The 20,171-nt window shown below is 44.3% G+C and overlaps 1 protein-coding gene across 3 annotated transcripts in view; it reads left to right on the forward strand.

Annotated features, from left to right (window-relative positions):
* Nucleotides 1–20,171, forward strand: part of MSRB3 (methionine sulfoxide reductase B3) — a 147,769-nt gene that overhangs the window by 64,196 nt on the left and 63,402 nt on the right. For 2 of the 3 annotated variants that reach the window (XM_068276760.1, XM_068276761.1), the window contains 2 exons: nt 5,517–5,625; nt 12,471–12,548. In XM_068276760.1, the coding sequence (XP_068132861.1) occupies nt 5,517–5,625; nt 12,471–12,548 (187 nt within the window). The remainder of the gene's footprint in view (nt 1–5,516; nt 5,626–12,470; nt 12,549–20,171) is intronic. The other variant, XM_068276763.1, reaches the window with a different exon arrangement.

Raw genomic sequence — 20,171 nt, forward strand, 5'->3', positions numbered from 1 at the left:
CTCTGCGTGCACCCTGATCTGTGCTGGGGGCTGCAGAGCCCACCCAGCACAGATCACAACAAACAGCGCTGGTCCTTAAGGGGGGGTAAAGGGTGGGTCCTCAAGTGGTTAAAGGGACACTTAAGCCAGGAAAAAAATGAGTTTTACTCACCTGGGGCTTCTACCAGCCCCCTGCAGCAGTCCTGTGCCCTCGCAGCCACTCACTAATCCTCTGGTCCCTCGCTGCCAGCATCTCATTTTTTTTCCTGACGTAAGGTTCACTTTAAGTCTAAAGGTACGAACACAGGTCTGATATTTCTGAACAACTTGTTGTTCAAACCAGTCGTTTTAAAACGACAGTTTGGTGTGTGTACGAACGATCTTTAGACTAATAGCAGCAGTTTTGACTGATCCGCTGGGCGGATTCGTGGACTAACTGTCATTCAAATGACAGTTAGGTCTGTACATGTGTACAAAAGACATGTTGTTTGAAAGTCTATTAGTTTGACAATAATAGACTTTCAAATAACAAGTCCTTTGATCAGTCATTTCATCTAGTCCATTGTTCTATCAAGTCCATTGATCCTTCAAACGACATGTAAATTAGCTGTAATTAGCACTTCAAACGTTTTGTCGTCTGCGTGTACAAGGTGTCTGAACAACTTTTTGTTTGAATGGCAAGTCGTTCAAATGTCCAGTTTGAATTACAATTGGGCATAAAATCAGACTTGTGTATGCACCTTAACCTCCCTGGCTACGCTCAGGCTAGCCACCGCAGAGGATCACATGGCCCCGGGAGGATTTTTTGTAGCAAAATGTGTTTTATATCTGTTAGCTAGCACTTAGCTAGCTAACTATGTTCCCCAAGTGCCTCCGATTACCCCCCCCCCCCCGATTGCAGCAGTAATACTTACCCCTCAGAGATCCTGTGATGGCGCAGCCTCACAATCAGCTCCAGGCCTCGCTATGATGGCGATCGGGACTGCGGATGACATCATGATGACGTCATAGCGACGAGTAAAGCTTAATGGGAAGCTGCGGCTCTCGCGGGATCGCGGAGGGGTACGTAATTGCCGGCGGCGATCGGGGATGGCTAAATGGTGCGGCAGAGCTTGGGGAACATAGTTAGCTAGCTAAGTGCTAGCTAACTGATATAAAACACATTTTGCTACAAAAAATCCTCCCGGCGGACGCAGCCTCTGAAACTGCGTACCGCCAGGGAAGTTATGATTTGTTTGATATCAATTCACCTTATAACTGAAGGCTATTCCAAAAACTATAAGGATCATTCCTGCATGCTAGAAATAGAAACTGCCAGATCCACTAGGGTAAAAAGTAGGTTTTTAGCATAGACTATTAACTTAAAGAGAACCAGAGACGAAGCACCCTCATGTATTTTATTACATTTATCAGTGGGAACATAACAGTAAACACCTACCCTGCTTTTAGTTTTATTCTTCTCAGTCTAATCTATCTCTTATCAACTGTGATAAGAATCCACCAACTGATTCAGTCTAGGTTTGACCTGGAATCATTATAGCTGAGTCACTCTGCTGTGGAGTCTTTTCAAGCCCAAGCCTGCCCCCTCCTGGCTCAGATTTCCTACTCAGAGCTGTTGACATGGGAGGGGCTGCTGCTGCCGAGAAAGAAGCTCTGAAACAGACAAGTCTATCTGTGTGCAGTGTGCAGCCAGTCATTATCTACTGTATGCAGTTTCATTTCTATGAGAGACACTTCCTACAGGCAGCCACACAGCATACCAGAATAATAAAGTTGAAAGCAGACAGATGAAAGGCTGCAGCAGCCCTCTTGTCTATAGTCTCATAGAGGTTAGACAGCACATCCAGAACAGCTTATAACCTGGAAGCAGAAGGGAAATGAGCCGGCGGCCATATTGGATATTTCCTGGAGCAATAATGGATAAAAAACACTCAAACAGGCACACCAGAGTGGCGAAATTATCAGGTAGAGCATTTATTCTTTACAAGCTATCAACTGATATGTTTATTTTGTGTGAATCGTTCATCTCTGGTTCCCTTTAAGCCCTTATATTGCATCCCTTAAATCAGGGGTCGAGTCCTGCGTGGACGCGGGTGAACGGCGTCCACCCACTTTTTCTTCAAAGTGAACGCCGTTCACCCTGGCTTGTGTGGAGGGGGGCAGAGCAGGGAAGGCGAGCTATAGGGACAGCGGGGATGGGCGGACATATCCCCCCCCCCATCCCTCACCTTTGTGCTCCCCTTCCTGCCTCTCCCCTCCGCTGTTTTTAAGTGTCGGGCCCGGCGGCGAAAGTGGGCGGAGACTTTCCGCGTTCCAGTCGCATGGAACGCTCCGCTCTGTGTGCGGCTAGTCTGGTCTTCTAGCCGCACACAGAGTGGAGCGTCCCATGCGAATGGAACGCGGCAAGTCTCCGCCCACTTTCGTCGCCGGGCCCGACACTTAAAAACGCCGGAGGGGAGAGGCAGGAAGGGGAGCACAAAGGTGAGGGATGGGGGGGGGGGGAGATGTCCGCCCATCCCCACTGTCCCTATAGCTCGCCTTCCCTGCTCTGCTCCCTTCGGGTGGGGGCACACCTGGCTACCTGGGCACATATACCCCTGCTTAAATATACTGGGGACATACCCCTGCCTACATATACTGTGGACATACCCCTGGCTACATATACTGGGGACATATACACCTGCCTACATATACTGGGGACATATACCCCTGCCTACATATACTGGGCATATATACCCCTGGCTACATATACTGGGCACATATAACCCTACCTACATATACTGGGGACATATACCCCTGGCTACCTGGGCACATATACCCCTGCCTACATATACTGGGGACATATACCCCTGCCTACATATACTGGGGACATACCCCTGGCTACATATACTGGGGACATATACACCTGCCTACATATACTGTGGACATATACCCCTGCCTACATATACTGGGGACATATACCCCTGCCTACATATACTGGGCATATATACCCCTGGCTACCTGGGCACATATACCCCTGGCTACATATACTGGGGACATATACCCCTGCTTACATATACTGGGGACATATACACCTGCCTACATATACTGGGGACATATACCCCTGCCTACATATACTGGGGACATATACCCCTGCCTACATATACTGGGCATATATACCCCTGGCTACATATACTGGGCACATATACCCCTACCTACATATACTGGGGACATATACCCCTGGCTACCTGGGCACATATACCCCTGCCTACATATACTGGGGACATATACCCCTGCCTACATATACTGGGGACATATCCCACTGGCTACATATACTGGGCACATATACCCCTGGCTACATATACTAGGCAACTATACCTCTGGCTACATATACTGGGGACTACTATACTCATGGCTACTTATACTGGGGACACCTATAGACCTGGCTACCTGGGGGTACCTATTTTGGGGGAACTGCTGTCAGATTATCTGCATTTTTGTGCAATCGCTGTTATGTATTTTGGGGAACAGCTGCCAGATTATGTGTATGTTAGGGAAACGGCTGCTGCCAGATTACGTGTATTTTGGAGAACTGCTGCCAGATTGTGTATGTTTGGGGGACCACTACTGCCAGATTATATGTCTTTTGGGTGTTACGTGTATTTTGGGTGATCCGCTGCCAGGTTTCGCGTATTTTGGGGAACTGCTTCCAAATTACGTGTATGTTGGTGGAACTGCTGCTGCCACATTGTCTATTTTGGGGGAACCACTTCCATATTATCTGTATTTTGGAGGAACTTCTACCAGATTATGTGTCTTTTTGGTGAAATGCTGTCAGATTACATCAATTTTTGGGGGATACACTACGGCAGAGCTCAAACTTCCTTGGCAGACCTTTTACATCACTGCTAAGGTCATGTATATTTGGCCCCACCCATGACCACGCCCATGGTGTGCTTGACCACGCCCATTTTTGGCGCGCCGCAGAGGTTCTCCAAGTGAGTCCACTCACTTCTTTTCCCAGGACTAGACCCCTGCCTTAAATGCCCTTTTTTAACTGTATAGTCAGGAAAAGGCCTCTATTCCCATATCAGCTAAGGGGAGAGACGGCCTCCTCTCCATTGCTGATAGCAAACTCCTTAAAAGGAAGGCACTGATTTTTACAGTGGCAGTCTGATTATAGATAGAGACCCACTTGTCCAAGCCATTTCAGCATCAACCAAGAGGACAACTGCTTCAGTTCTCTTGTCATTTAGGCACTGGCAAATAATATTGATGAGAGTGTAAATGTTGTTGTCTTTTTGCTTACCTTTGTGAATCCTATTTATTGCACACTGAGAAGATCATCTAATATTGTTTCTAACTTCCTAGCAAGTATTTTGGAATATATTTTAGCTTTACATTTATAATAGAGATTGGTGGACAGGAAAAAGATCTCTATACCCTCATATAAATTAGCCATGAGACCAATGACATAGCTAAGGAGCTATGGGCCCCGGTGCAAGTTTAACATGGGGCCCCCCAAGCACTCTATACATAACAATTGATATGGCGCACCAAAACCTGCCAATGGCAACTACAGTGTCAAAGGTGCGAGAAGGGGATGGGAACAGCTTGTTAATAATTACTACTATTCGAAGCAGCAATATAAGTGATTATTACCAGCACAGGACCAATAACGAGCTAATACTGTGGTTAAGGGAGGGCCCTATGGGGCCCGTCTGGCCAAAGGGCCTGGCGTGGTCATAACCTCTGCACCCCCTATTACTACGCCACTGCAGGAGACAAAAATTTGGGGCCATCTCTGTAGCAACATTACCAGTTTATCTGAGCACTTGAGAAAATGTAAATAACATTAATTGATTGATTAGGTATCCTTAAAGAGGAACTGTACTAAAAATAATGTAATGAATAAAATTGCTTATTTTTTACAATATTACTTTATAAATTATCTACTCCATGCCCACTTGCCCAGATGGTGACATTTTTACTGGTGGCAGGTACATCTCTGCGCTGCGGAACATTAGTTTTCACTGTGTTCTGAAGCCAGTGAAAATAAAACCTGGTATCCCAGAATGCTCTAGGAGGAGAATTCTGAATATCTAAACAGCCTACGTTGCGACATCGCTGGGAGGACAGGGATACATACCTATATAAAGCAATATATACACATTGGAAGTGTTTCTGATGCTGAAACTAGGATAATTAACATATTATTATTATTATTATTATTTAATATTTATATAGCGCCAACATCTTCTGAAGTGCTGTACAGAGTATATATAGTCTTGTCACTAATTGTCCCGCAAAGGAGCTCACAATCTAGTCCCTACATAAAACTGGGTATCCTAAATAAATTACTACATTCTGTTATACCGTATGTCATTACAGTGTCTCTTTAACAACTCTCTTTTTATGCACTAAGCTGGCTGTTGCTTTGCTGGGCACAAATGGTATTTAGAAATATGTATTATGACAAAGCACACACTTGAAGTAAATTACCAAAGCAATATCTATTTAATTAAAATAAAACTGTTTTATGATTCTACTTTTCTCAGGGTCACGCAAGGAGAAAAAAACATGTAAGGTGGTGTTTACTGAACAAGAATTAAGGCAGCGCCTGACACCCAAGCAATACCATGTCACGCAAGAAAAAGGGACCGAAAGGTAATATGTCTTTTCTAACAAGTAGCATTAAGTAAATAATCCACAGCACTCCACTGCTAATGCACCCAGAGTCAGTCCATGCCTGTATTACATCTATATTGATGAACATTGTTTCATTACTAGTGATGGTCCAAACTGCTTAGCCTAGTGCTGTATTTTTACTAATCCAACTGTAGCTGTGAAGCATTCATACATATATTTTACATTATATTTTAATACATTATATTTTCATCACTCAAAATGATAGCTTGTGATGGTTTTGGATGAAAATCCTGTTTGAGTGCAGATGTCCCCCGTTGTGGTAGCTTCCTTTTTAGTGATCCACTGAGGCTGTTACCACGCAACCGACTACTTATGAAGCCATAGAACAGCTCATTTGTACATTCATCAGATATAGAAATCATGAAAGATTGTTCTTAGCAACATGGTGAGAAGACTTCTATGAATCAGAACTAGAGTGCAATCAACCTGAGCAGACAGTGCAAGCAGCAACAATGCAGCTATACTGCAATCAAGGCTGCTGATAAATACAGGGATCCAGAAGACTTCTAGAAAGTTTCAGATAATAAAACATTAAAGCCAAGGACCCGATTTACCATAAGGCACTGTAGGCACGTGCCTACAGGTGTCTGATGATAGAAAGGCGGCTCACTCTTCTCCTCGAGTGCATTCCTTCCCCCCGCCCTATGCAACTTAATACTGAGGGTACCTCTGGCTACCTAATACTAAAGGGCACCTGTAGCTACCTATGATGGGCAAGGAAAGTAAAGGAGAAGTGACAGCTGGGCCAGCCAGCACACTTGCATTGCAGTTTGGTGGGGTTTTTTAGGCTCATGGAAGGTGAAGTCTAGGGTGCCAAGACATCTGTGCCTATAGCCATAGATCCATGCATGTTATGGCCCATACTCACGAGGGACTTTTGTCGCCTCAACACGCGGCGCGCGCGTGTTGCGGCGACAGGTCGCCCGTGAGTATGGGCCGTCGCACACGCGCGCACCCCGAACTGTCGCCCGCCGCTCATGTCGCCATGCGATTGAAACTTTCAATCGCATGGCGACAGTCGCCGCTGCCCCCCCGCCGCAACTGTCGCTAGTCCGCGTGAGTACGCGGACTAGCGACAGCAACCTCCATGTAGGTACATGGAGCTTCCGGCGGGGGGAGGAGGAACGTCAGCGACAGCTTCCGCCTTGCCGCTGGTCCCTCTTCCGCGTGTGTACGCGGAGGGACCTGGCGAGAAGCTGTCGCCGGCCTGTCGCCCACACACTCACGTGTGCTGGCGACAGGCCACATTTCTCGCCCGTGAGTATGGGCCATTACAGTCGGTGCATTTTATTGACTCTAACTTTGACATGGTAGCTAAATGTGCAAGGGGTCTCCGGATACCTCTGTACACTTTAGCACGACCAGTGGTGCTTACTTGATTGCCACTGTAATCCCTCACTCCTATTACTGGGCGGCCCACCAGGTTAAAGGGTTTATCCAAAGAACTTGCGTGCTTACCAACAGCCCTAGAATGGAGGGAGAGGCAATGTGGCCCCCACCCGTTTGTTTCAAGATGGAGGGGCATGCTGTTGTTTTCATTTGTTTGTTTGTTAAACAAACCGAAAAACTAAATTGATCCAAGCTGCATGGAGGACTTAACTAAGTCTCGATGGCATGCAAGATGGTGGTTGTAATGTTTGATGAATCACTAGGTGATAAAAAATGTACTGTGTGCAAAATTATACACATTAACTTGTGTGCATAATAAGGTATTAAATGAATGCAAAACTTTGCTTATGGTTGAAAAATGTTTTCTTTGGGAGATAAACTAAAAGCAGCAGAAGACTTAAAGTGACACTGAAGCGAATAAAAACTTATGATATAATGAATTGAATGTGTAGTACAGCTATGAAATAGAACATTAATAGCAAATAAAAAAGTCTCATATTGTTTTCCAGTACATGAAGAGTTAAGAAAATGTACTTGTTATCTATGCAAAAGCGCTTCTCTGAGCTCTGCAACCCAACTTGGGTTGAAGACAGTTCTGTTTTCTGAAGCACTTATACATCAAAGAAACAGTGAGAGACAGCTTCAGATAAGAGTTCACTGCAGGGAAGTTCACAGGGTCATTAGCTCTGCTTTGTTTTATAGTTTAAAGTAGAGTGTGGTTTGTAAACAGCAAATATGACGGAATGATGCAATGTTATAAAAAATAAAAGCTATATAACTGAAAAGAAAAATATGAGACTTTTATTTGCTAATAATGTTCTATCAATTACTGTAACTGTACTACACATACAATTCATTATAAGGTTGTTTTTTTTTCGCTTCAGTGTCACTTTAAAAGGGAGTTGAAACAGAGATTAATGGCCCCAAAGACGTTTGCTGTTTTTACCACCCTATTGTCTCAGTTCTTTAGCGTTCTCATTCATTTTTACCAAGTCATTCGAGTGTATTGAGTAATCTTTCCATCAGGGACACATACAACAATAAATGATATTTGTAGTAGGGTAAAGAATAATTTAGCACTTTGTGTTTGTATCAGAATTTTAATTTTTACCGATGAGTATACTTATATTTTATAAATAAAAGATAGTATTAATAATAGTTGGGTTTTTTTGTCCATTTGTAATGGATCTGTATCTTGTAGAGCAACTTTCCCATGATTCACTGTCCAGGTGATGAAGATGAAAAGAAACTGAAGTTAGAGGAATGCAGAGGCTGCCATCTTGCACCTGCAAAAAGCATGCAGCCATTGGAGTTAAGGCATCTCAGATAAGGCATCTCATTCTGGATCAGTGACTTAAAGTATTAGAGGCAAAGCATTACAATGGTTATTAGAGAATGAAGATGGCAGCCTCCAAATTCCTCTCACTTCAGGTTCCCGGGAACTCAGGAGGGCCATTTTTCCTATGACAACCCAAATATGAGCGCCTTATAAGAGTGTGTTTTCTTTATCAAACTAAGCAGAACAAAAAGTGTTTGACATATTGTTTTCTTCATTGATTTTTTTTGTTAGGAAGAAAATATGGATAAAAGTTTCTAGACCATGTTTATCTTTCCTTATGAAGCATTTCCATTTGTATTTGTTGGACTTGCTTATAGTGTCTGGCTGCAAGCCATGCCTTATTCCCATGTGCTAGAAAGCCACAACATAACCACAATACAGCATCACAATTTCCCCTTCTCTGTGAAACTCTTGAAACTATAAAATATATTTTCACTGAACATGAACACATATGCACACAAAAATGACAACCCGCATGCTAACACAAACAACGCCCACTGGTGAAAAAAAAAGTTTGGCGATGATAAAATATTGGTAACATTTATTGACAATTTACAATTGGAATTATCGCCAATAGTAAAATATCAGTAATTTTACCGATATTCTACCAACGTCTTTTCCCCACTGTCCAGATTACGGTGGCACCCTTATTACAAGTATGCTCAGGGCCGGATTTGTACTTTCCAGTGCCCTAGGCCTGATGTCACCAGGGATTGGGGAACTCTGGAATTCAGCTATTAGTGCAGAACAGGGCACTGGCTACGCTGCGGGACCAGAATAGATGATTTACTTTGACATGTGACCTCTTCTCTCTCCAAGTCCTGCCGCGTTTCTGATCTTATCTGATTTTATCGCCCTAGGCCATGGCCTTTGTGGCCTTTCCAGAAATCTGGCCCTGAGTATGCTGTGGTGTGGGTCTAACCAGGGCCGGTTCTAGACTTTTTTGCTGCTTGAGGCATACTTGTGAGGATTCCCCCCTCCCCCGTCCGATTTGGAATGATTGCACAGCACTCAACAATTTACTCTTCATTTAATGTTTTCAGTCAGCAAAGGAGCATATGCAACAACTTGAGACATGATATGCTGCAGCTCAACACAGTAACACACTAGCTGGCTGGCTGTGAATCTATGACAAACAAACTGCTCACCCTCAGCCAGTCGGCTGTCCTCCATTCCTCCTCAGTCAGGACAGCAGTGACACCTCCTCCCTTCTGCTGTGCAAATCAAATAAAACACTGCTGCTCTCCTGCCTCCCCCCTCCTCACTCACTGTCAGACTCCGTGATCCTCAATGATGACCTCTTCACCTTGCTCTCCTCTCACTTCTCCTCCTACTCTGACTGCATGCTGTAAGACCTGGTCCACACTAGGTCCGGAAACGTATCCGTGGCTGCGTTTTTCAAACCTGATGAAAAACGGAGTCCCGGATACTAATGTTCAAAATAGCAGCCAGCCTCACCCAAGTAAAAAACGGATCCATCTGCGTTTGCGGGGACCCGTTTTCAAAACCTGAACGGAAGGTCCGGATCTGCTGCATTTTCACACAACGGATCAGGACCACGGATACACGCAGGGGTAGTGAAAGCAATGAGAACACGCATCTCCAGCTCCACAGGCAAAAAACTGATGTGAAAACGGATAGCGTGAGCTTTATGATTGGCCCAAAAAAATCCTCCCACTTCTTCCTAATGATGGAGACGTTTTCTGTCAGGGAAAAACTGAACGGAAACTGATGCAAAACTGATGCACTTTCATCAGTTTGCAGTACGGTGGGTACTTCCCCTGATCTTCCCCTGATCCGGACTGCAGTGTCCGTCCTGCAACTGTGTCTAGTGTGGACCCAGCCTAAGTGTAAACACAGTACAAACATGCTGCCCCTGTAATCTCTACGCCTGATGCAAATGTTTCACCTTGCTTCATGAAAGATCCAGCTCTGGGTCTAACTGAAAGTGTGACAGGAGTGCAGCTTTTACCAAAATAAATTGGTGCCAAAAGGTGTTCCTGTTTGTCACCTTAGGAGATTGCCATTTATGGTAGTTCATTCCATACATCTCATGCAGCTTGAGCCACAGCTGAAGAATGTATACTACATTGTTCAGAGCTGCTCTGGCTGACCAGTCTCTTATGACAGACCGGGGGTTCCTGCCTATTATCATAAACTGTGGTCACTGGTAGAATGATTCTGGGTTTTCTTTAGACAGCCCCTTAATGGGAGGAATCAATGCTTGATAATAGAAGCCCCTCCAATAAGGGTCACATAGTATACTGTAAGAAATTCATTAGACTTCTATACTAATGCAGAATAAAGATCAGTATTTTGTTTTTAAATAATCAGGTTCTTCCAGTTTTTGAATTCTGCATCATCTGGCAGCCTAATGATACAGGCTATACATAACTGTTCTAAGTAGAGAAATGTGGTCTTTTCTATTTCAGCAATCTATCAGCAGCAGCCTCTATTGGCCGGGGGAGAAGAGTACTAGAGATGGTCTATGAGACTATTCCAGCTTGCATGCAGATTTAACAGAAACCTGAGGTGAGAGACATATGGAGGCTGCCAGTTGCCGGGCAGTCATGCTGATCTCTCTGGTCAGTGGTGTCTGAATCACACACCTGAAACAAGCATGCAGCTTATCTTGTCACATTTTTGTCACAAACACCTGATCTGCATGCTTGTTCAGGGTCTATGGATAAAAGTAATAGTGGCAGTGGATCAGCATAACAGCCAGGTAATGTGCATTGTTTAAAAGGAAATTAATATGTCAGTCTCCATATGTTTCTCACGTCGGTTTCCTTTAAATAGAAATTGTATGCAGCTTGGATTTGGGCCAATCATATTTAGCAGGAAGTGAATTTCATTGGTCCAGAGGACTTCCATCATCAAGACTGCAGGCTAGTAAATGCCCAAAGGGGACCCAGACTGTTCCAGAAGAAATGTTTAGTCCCTTCTAATCCTAGTCAAATTATCCCTTCACATAGCAGGAAACAGGGGCATGTTCAGATGTGGTGACGGTTCCCCACTGCTGCTGTGCTCTGCGCTGTGTGATGTTTGCTCCCACACATACATAGTGGTAAACGTCACTCTATTTGTACAACATGTAGCTACACCACTGCCTATGTGAGCATGGAACTAAATAAACAGGCAGCTGGGCTATTGCAAATGCCTTTTATTTGACCAATGAAGCTGTTAAAGCAGCATGGAAGGCCTGTTTTACTTTACTGCAGAATGTGTGGAAGTGAGAAGGGCTTAGGCACATATTTCTGAAAGGCAGAACCAAGAGCACAGTGGCTGTGTGCCAGGAGGACTTGATTCTGAAGGTGGCCATTGTGAGCGCAGACATTTTGGCTGGGTGAGAAGGTAGCATAATTCAGTTCCTTTCCACTCCACTCCAATTTCTTTTTGAAGCACATGTGGAGAAAATATTTATTGGCTCATTTGTGGTTGGAATGTCAAAAATGTTCAATAACTGCCCTCGTATGGCTTTAGTCCTTGGCCGCTAGCCCTGCGTCCTGAAGAAAAAAAAATAGTTCCCTTCCAAAAGTGTTTTTAGTGAATAAATTCTGTCTCAGCTGATTCCAGCATGAAGCTTCGCTTGCCAAGGACTAACCGTTTTGTTGTCTAATTTATACCATGCAGCTTGGCAGCCCGCCCTGGCTTACCTCTGATCCAAATGTATTAATGATGTAACTGCTTGTTTCCATTCATGACCTGAAAAGGCTCTTTACCACACATGGGGTTTCACTTAATAGGCACAGCTCTCTTCCTTGGATAACAGACTCTTTGCTGAATGTGAATCGCTGGCAAAACAGCCCATCATAAGAGCTGGCAGCAACTCCTAACTCTGGCTCAGGGAACTCGCCATCCAGATCACTTACTAACAAAATGATTTAGTGCATGCCAGCAATGAGAGATTAGGTCATTCTTAAAAACCCCATGTAAAATGAGATTTTTCACTGGGTTCTGAGAACACACATTGTGCTGGGGGCTGTACAAACGAGAGATGTGTTATGGTGCTGTGGAAAGAAGTAATGCTGTAACTCTTCTGCACTTATGTTTGTAAACATGACTTTTGTTTCAGTGCCTTCACTGGAGAATTTACACACAATGCAGTGCCTGGCACATATACGTGTGTAGTCTGCGGAGCTGTTCTTTTCAAGTGAGTAAGCATGCATAAAATAATTTCTTCTATTATATTCAAAACCTGTACAAAAATTAGGATTTGGTGGATTGTTGTCTAAAGATTTAATATTTTTATTAACAGACTCCTAGAACAATGTTTTAAGGGAAACCGAGGTAAGAGGGCATGGGCGTCCGCACATATGGCAAAACCGGGCATCTGCCCGAGCCTGGCCGCCCGCTGCCCCCCCCTGGCCGCGTGCCCGTGCAGCCAGCAGGAGGGGAACACGCAGAGAAGAGAGAGAGCGCTATGGGCACAGTGGGGAAGGGCGGACGTCTCCCCCCCCTTCCCTCACCTTAGGGGTCTCTCTCTCCCTCGCTGTCCCCTCCGGAATGAAGTGTGCAGCGGCTGGCAGCGGTGGGCGGAACTTACCTCCTCTCGCTCCTGCGCCGGAAGTTCTGGTGCCGCACTCTGGTCTGGATCAGGCCAGAGTAGCGGCTAATCCATCCGGCGCGTGCGACGAGAGGAGGTAAGTTCCGCCCACCGCTGCCAGCCGCTGCACACTTCATTCCGGACTCCGGAGGGGAGAGCGAGAGAGGGAGGGAGAGCCCCCTAAGGTGAGTGCCCATAGCTCTCCCTCTTCTCTCCGCTGCTCCCCTCCTCCTGCACACATGGCCACTTTTTCTGGGGACATATCCCCCTGGCTACATATACCGGGACATATACCCCTGCCTACATATACTGGGACATATACCCCTGCCTACATATACTGGGACATATACCCCTGCCTACATATACTGTCTGGGACATATACCCCTGCCTACATATACTGTCTGGGACATATACCCCTGCCTACATATACTGTCTGGGACATATACCCCTGCCTACATATACTGGGACATATACCCCTGCCTACATATACCCCTGCCTACATATACTGTCTGGGACATATACCCCTGCCTACATATACTGGGACATATACCCCTGCCTACATATACTGGGACATATACCCCTGCCTACATATACTGGGACATATACCCCTGCCTACATATACTGTCTGGGACATATACCCCTGCCTACATATACTGTCTGGGACATATACCCCTGCCTACATATACTGTCTGGGACATATACCCCTGCCTACATATACTGGGACATATACCCCTGCCTACATATACCCCTGCCTACATATACTGTCTGGGACATATACCCCTGCCTACATATACTGGGACATATACCCCTGCCTACATATACTGGGACATATACCCCTGCCTACATATACTGGGACATATACACCTGCCTACATATACTGGGACATATACCCCTTGCCTACATATACTGGGACATATACCCCTGCCTACATATACTGGGACATATACCCCCGCCTACATATACTGGGACATATACCCCTGGCTACATATACTGGGACATATACCCCTGCCTACATATACTGGGACATATCCCCCTGGCTACATATACTGGGACATATACCCCCTGCCTACATATACTGGGACATATACCCTTGCCTACATATACTGGGCACATATACCCCTGGCTACCTGTTCTGGGGACATCTCTACCCCTGGCTACCAGTTCTGGGGACATCTATACCGCTGGCCACCTATTCTGGGGACACCTATAGACCTGGGGCTACCTATTTTTGGGGAACCACTGCTGTCAGATTGAGTGTATTTTGGGAAACTGCTGCCAGGTGAGAGGTGTCTACATATTAAGGGGGCATTCTGCCTATTTATGTGAAAAGCTGTCTATTTATGTGCCTCATGACTGCTGAATTTGTCTTGTTGCGGGCCTCATGGTTACTGACTTTGTCTTGTTGGGGGCCTCATGATTTGTTGGGGGCCTCAAGATTGCTGAATTTGTCTTGTTGGGGGCCTCATGATTGCTGAATTTGTCTTGTTGGGGGCCTCATGATTGCTGAATTTGTCTTGTTGGGGGCCTCATGATTGCTGAGTTGGTCATGTTGGGGGCCTCATGATTGCTGAATTTGTCTTGATGGGGGGGGCCTCATGATTGCTGAATTTGTCTTGTTGGGGGTCACATGATTGCTAACTGCGAGACTATGGAAAAAGCTGAATCATCATCATATGAGACAATAGCATTAAACCTACTTTTCTGCTTTTTAAAACAGAAAATGAAACTGGGAGGTTATAAAAAAAATGAATAATTTTTTTCAGGAGTACGATGGATGAAATTGTTTATCTTCACAGTTTATTTTCAACTTAATTTTCCATAATGTTCATGTATGAGTTAAAACGTTTGTATTTAGTTTAAATTGCTGTTGGCACTTTGTGATAGTAAAGTGACTTTGCAGTTTGGACACTCGACCTCCAAAAGGTTCGCCACCACTGTCCTAATCTAATGTCCCACCATTGCTTAGTTCATGTAAACTTGTCTCCACCCACGACCACACCCACATTCTGGTTCATGACCACACCCATTTTTCGGCGCATGACGTAGCTCCATTTTTTGGCGCGCTACGCGCGCCACACAACACCAGCCCAAATTTTTAACTCCGCACTTTTTGCCCCCCCCTGGAAAATTTTCTGCGGACGCCCATGTAAGAGGGATATGGAGGCTGCCAAATTTATTTCCTTTTAAACAATACCAGTTGCCTGGCAGGTCTCCTGATCCTCTGTCTCTAATACTTTTAGCTATAGACCCTGAACAAGCTTGCAGCAGATCAGTTACTCTGACTCAGCTGACTCAACTGGATTAGCCATATGCTTGTTCCAGGGTTTTGCACACTACGTATGCCAGAAGATCAACAGGGCTCGAACTGGCATTGTTTAACCTTTTCCGGACCACGTAATGTAAATCCTACTCCGCACTTGTAGCTGTCTAAGCCTGATGCGGTGTAGGATTTAGCCGCCTGCCGTTTACGCTCCCGATGCGATTGTGCGCACCTGAGAGGGGAGATTAAGCTGTCATATGACAGCTGACATCTCCCCTCAGTGATCAGGAGCCATCGTGATTGGCTCCTAATCACGTGATCACTATGATCGCAGGTGGATGGTAGTGATCACTATTACAGCAGCGGCGGTAGGAGGGGAAGAAGAGCATCCACTCACCTTCCTGACGTTACCCCCCCTCCCCCGCGATTGGCGCTCCCCTTCACTCTGGCTGTCATCCCCGCTCGCCCTAATGTAAGTGTCGGGTCCCGGCTTAATGACATCATCAAGATGCTGCCCAGAATTTAACGGCAGTGCGAGCGGGATGCTTCGAGAGCGGAGGGGGCTATAACTGCTCACTCATCTCTGGAGCCTGGGAGGTGAGTAAAGGCTTCAGGCAAAACAGGGGACACCTGCCCACACTGGGGACACCATACCTACCTAGCCATAGTGGGGATCCGGCTACCCGACACCACCCAAAATGCACTCCCCCACATGTAAAATGGCCTGGTCTTTAAGGGGGGTTAAGCAGCTGGTCCCCAAAGGGTTAAGGGAATAAATATGTCAGTCTCCATATCCCTCTCACCTTCGGTTCCCTTTAAAGCAAACCACAGGTGAAAATAAACTCATGAGATAAACAATTGTATCAATTCTTCTACTTCTAAAATGACCTTTGTTTAGATACTCTGAAGGTTTTATTTAATGTTTTTTAGCATTTACTAAGTAGATTTAAATGGATACTTAAGCCATGATAAAAAAATCATTTCTACTTACCTGGGGTTTGTACCAGTCCCCTGCAGCCATCCAGTGCCCTCGCAGTCACTAACAGATCCTCCGGTCCCCTGCCGCCAGCTAGTTTAGTTTTTGCCGACAGGCCTGGCCACAGGTAGCCTGTGCTGGACGCTATTGCTGATGGGAACGCAAAGAAGGCTATGTGTGGCCAGGCCTGCGCGGGTACAGTACGCCTGTTGGCAAAAATGAGACTAGCTGGCAGTGGGGGACTGGAGGATCTGTGAGTGACTGCGAGGGCACGGGATGGCTGCAAGGGGCTGGTAGAAGTATCCCTTTCATATTTTGGCTTTGCTTAATGGTAGTCTATTAAGTGTCCCAGAACTAGAATATACAGTATGAACAATTTACTTTTTCCCCCTCCCCTGTAGTCAGAAGATGTTCTTTGCCAGGAAAATTTTTATGGCTGTATCTCCTTACCAGTGAGGGTTACCCTATAATCTGACAAGGCTATAACAAGAGAGAAGCTGTCACTTGCATACCTGAAGGTTAACTCTTTCAGGCAGTAAAATAACAAAAGGAGCATAGCCTAGTTATTAACTTTGGTGCTGCACATACACACGTTTATCTCATCATGTCACATGTCACCTCAGGTACATTTTAAAATGTTAAAAGCAGACATTAACTTAAAATGGGGAGTACCTGACACCCTGTAGAACTTTACATATTTACTTGGTTTTTTGTTTGTTTTTTTAAAAGGAAAAACAAAGGAAAACTGTTGGTCTGTGATATTTTCAGCTATGCAGCAAGGGTTTATCTTTTATTATCTAAAGATCAATACTCTTTCTTCTATCCTATTTCTTACAATCAGTTGTGGAATGCATTACTCTTCTGGCATTGCAGATCCGTCCTCAACATTTACAACTCTGCAGCAAGGAGTTTACATATTAAATACATTTACTCTGTCTTTGCTCTGTTTCATTTTCTGTTTCTAACTTTAGTATATTTTACTTTGAAAGCTGCATCATTCGGATATTCAGTTAACATATGAGGGGTTTGGTTTTTTTTTTCTTGCAATAAGTATGGGATTTGCATAGTTTGACCTTGGACACATGCTCTTTTGAAGTATGGGTACTGTCTTGAATGTTTACCTCTTGTGAGTATTCTTTCTTACTGTAGAATTATGAAATTGTTTGGTAATGGTCTTATTATCCTTACCAGATTGATGGGCAGTAGCAATTGTTCCTCTAAAATCATTGCTGATATTTTCCTCCTTGGCATTGTATTAACACACACTTGAGTGTTGAGTGTTCTAAATTAGCAAACTGCCCAAACTTCTGCTTTGATGGAGGTAGTCAAACAAATGCATTTGATTAGCAACATCTGGCTGATAAATACCTTTGGAAGCATTTAGGATGTAGTAATTTTTTCACATGCTACCTCTGTATTTTGACAAAAACATTTAAAATTGTTGTTAAGTATTTTAAAATGATCATTTTGATTTGATAACATCTAAACTTTTCAGCCGTCCTAGTTGAAATAATAGTACATATGATCTAAAAGCATTGTTTAAGTAGTCCTGTTGATTGATGATTCCCCAAGTCCCCCACTTCCACCATTCCTTGTTCAGGTGGTCACCTCTTTTAAGTAAATTGGAGTAACCATACAGCTAAACCCCCAAAGTTCTTAGAGGACTAGGTACTCCCCCCTTCTTGAACTTGTCCAGAATAAAAGTCGAATGTGGATGAAATTCACAGTATTTGTGGCTGGAAGAACGAACCTCATCAAAATGGTCCTACTCCTGAAAATCATGTACATCTTGCACCATTCCCCAATTTATATTACCCAGGCCATCTTTAATTGCCTCTGCTCCCTAAAGTTAAGCCTAGTATGGAATTATTACAATGCCAAAATCAAATACACTACCTTACAAAGCTGCAATGGCATGGTGGGCATTGCTCTGCCTTCTTCCCACAGTATTACATGGCAGCACGATTACACCAGCTAGTATAGTTATCCACTGATACTACCTATAACCCTGAGTTCTATGGTTAAGACATTGATCTCCATCGGAGTTATCTTGCCCTAGATTTACTCCTAGGAAGTTTAACACAGGGCCGGTCCATAAATCACTTACGGGAGCAGGCACTTATGTATGTGGGTGTCTATATACTTTTTCAGAGATGGGTTTGAATTGTATACTCTGCTATAGACAAATCATCAACTACCCGAAATGAGCAAAATCCCTTATTCATGTCTATGAGAGTCAAAGGGCATTTTGTACATTAATCAGGTACTGCAGAATGGAAGATTGCTGTAATTTGCAGAATTAGTAAGCAAATTTGACTTGCCCCCCTTTATTTTCGATATATATGCAGCTCGCACATGCATTTAAAGCCCAATTCAGATCTACAAACCTTTCAACCTACACGTCTGAAATTGCTGCTTACCCAACTCTATATTGTGCAACAGTCATTATTATTATTATTTTTTATTATTATTTAGTATTTCATATAGCGCTGACATCTTACGCAGCGCTTTACAGAGTAAATAGTCTTGTCACCTAACTGTCTCTCAGAGGAGCTCACAATCTAATCCCTACCATAGTTATATGTCTATGTTATGTATCATGTAGTGTATGTATCATAGTCTAGGGCCAATTTAGTGGGAAGCCAATTAACTTATCTGTATGTTTTTGGGATGTGGGAGGAAACCGGAGGAAACCCACGCAGACACAGGGAGAACATACAAACTCCTTGCAGATGTTGACCTGCCTGGAATTCGAACCAAGGACCCAGAGCTGCAAGGCGAGAGTGCTAACCACTATGCCACCGTGCTGCCCCACACAACAGTCCTACCTTATGCCTGCTAGGCTCTGTAAAATTAATGGAATTGCTTCTTCTGCTTGTCCCAAATGCAATTCTCCAGTCCCAACAGTCTACCACCTGATCTGGGACTGCCCTCCAGTCACCAGTTTCTGGAAACAAGTGGTAATGTTCCCACATGACAAAATGGGATGCCCTTCCACTCTTGACCCTGAGCTATGTATCCTTGTATCAATCCCAGATGAGGCATTGCATAAAAACACTAAAATCTTTCTAACCTAAACTTTCAGGCTAGACAGAAGGTTGCACAAAAATGGCTCTCTGATCAGCCCCCACATATCAGAGCTGGGTGAGTAGAGTTGACCATTTCCTTCCATATAAAAAAAATAATCTACACCCATAGAAACTCGCTCCCCACATTCCACCTAATCTGGAATAAGTGGCTGGAGAGGTAGATGCTTCATCTTCCTCTACATTTTTTTGTTTTCTTGTACCATCTCATTAGCTAGTAGACTAAGTTGCCTAAACCAAATCAACTGCTTATCTTGTCATTTGAAACTGCAACTTACGTTCTTATCATTGTTAATTACACGTATGTATTAGTATGCCGTCGGTGAGTTGACGGCTCTCCCTGCTGCCACTAAACTCCACGGCCGGCAGCGTTAAATATTATTCCCCCTCCGAGTCGTCGCAACTTGGAGGGAGGTCTAATTCGGGGTACGGCAATCCCTGGAGCCCCAAATTACTATTGCGCACCCAGCGCAGCATCACTTTGCTACTATGGGGCGTGGAAACCAGCTGCTTCGCTGCTAAGCCCTATTCTCCACAGTTAATTTTATTGAAATGGACCAAACTTTTTATTGAATTTTATTGAAATGTCCCTTTAATTTTTCCATGATGTATTACTTTTAGTGGATCTACAGTGCCACTTAATGATCACAGCTGAAATGTGCATGGTCAGTATATGTGTGAGTTAACAGGTGAATTATTTAGAATACAACAAGCACTCATTTGCTAAAAAACACCATAACTTTATTCCCTGGCAATACTGTGTAGAGTATGTTAGTTGCTGGTGGTAATCTCTCTGCATGGTTTTCATGTAGAAATATTAGCACCAAGAATTACATTTTATATCCTGAGACAGTAGCTTTTGATTTAAAGGGAATGTCCGAGGTGGATAGAAAAAAAAAACTACTTAC

This window comes from Hyperolius riggenbachi, chromosome 3 (assembly GCF_040937935.1).
Source record: "Hyperolius riggenbachi isolate aHypRig1 chromosome 3, aHypRig1.pri, whole genome shotgun sequence".
Classification (NCBI taxonomy): domain Eukaryota; kingdom Metazoa; phylum Chordata; class Amphibia; order Anura; family Hyperoliidae; genus Hyperolius; species Hyperolius riggenbachi.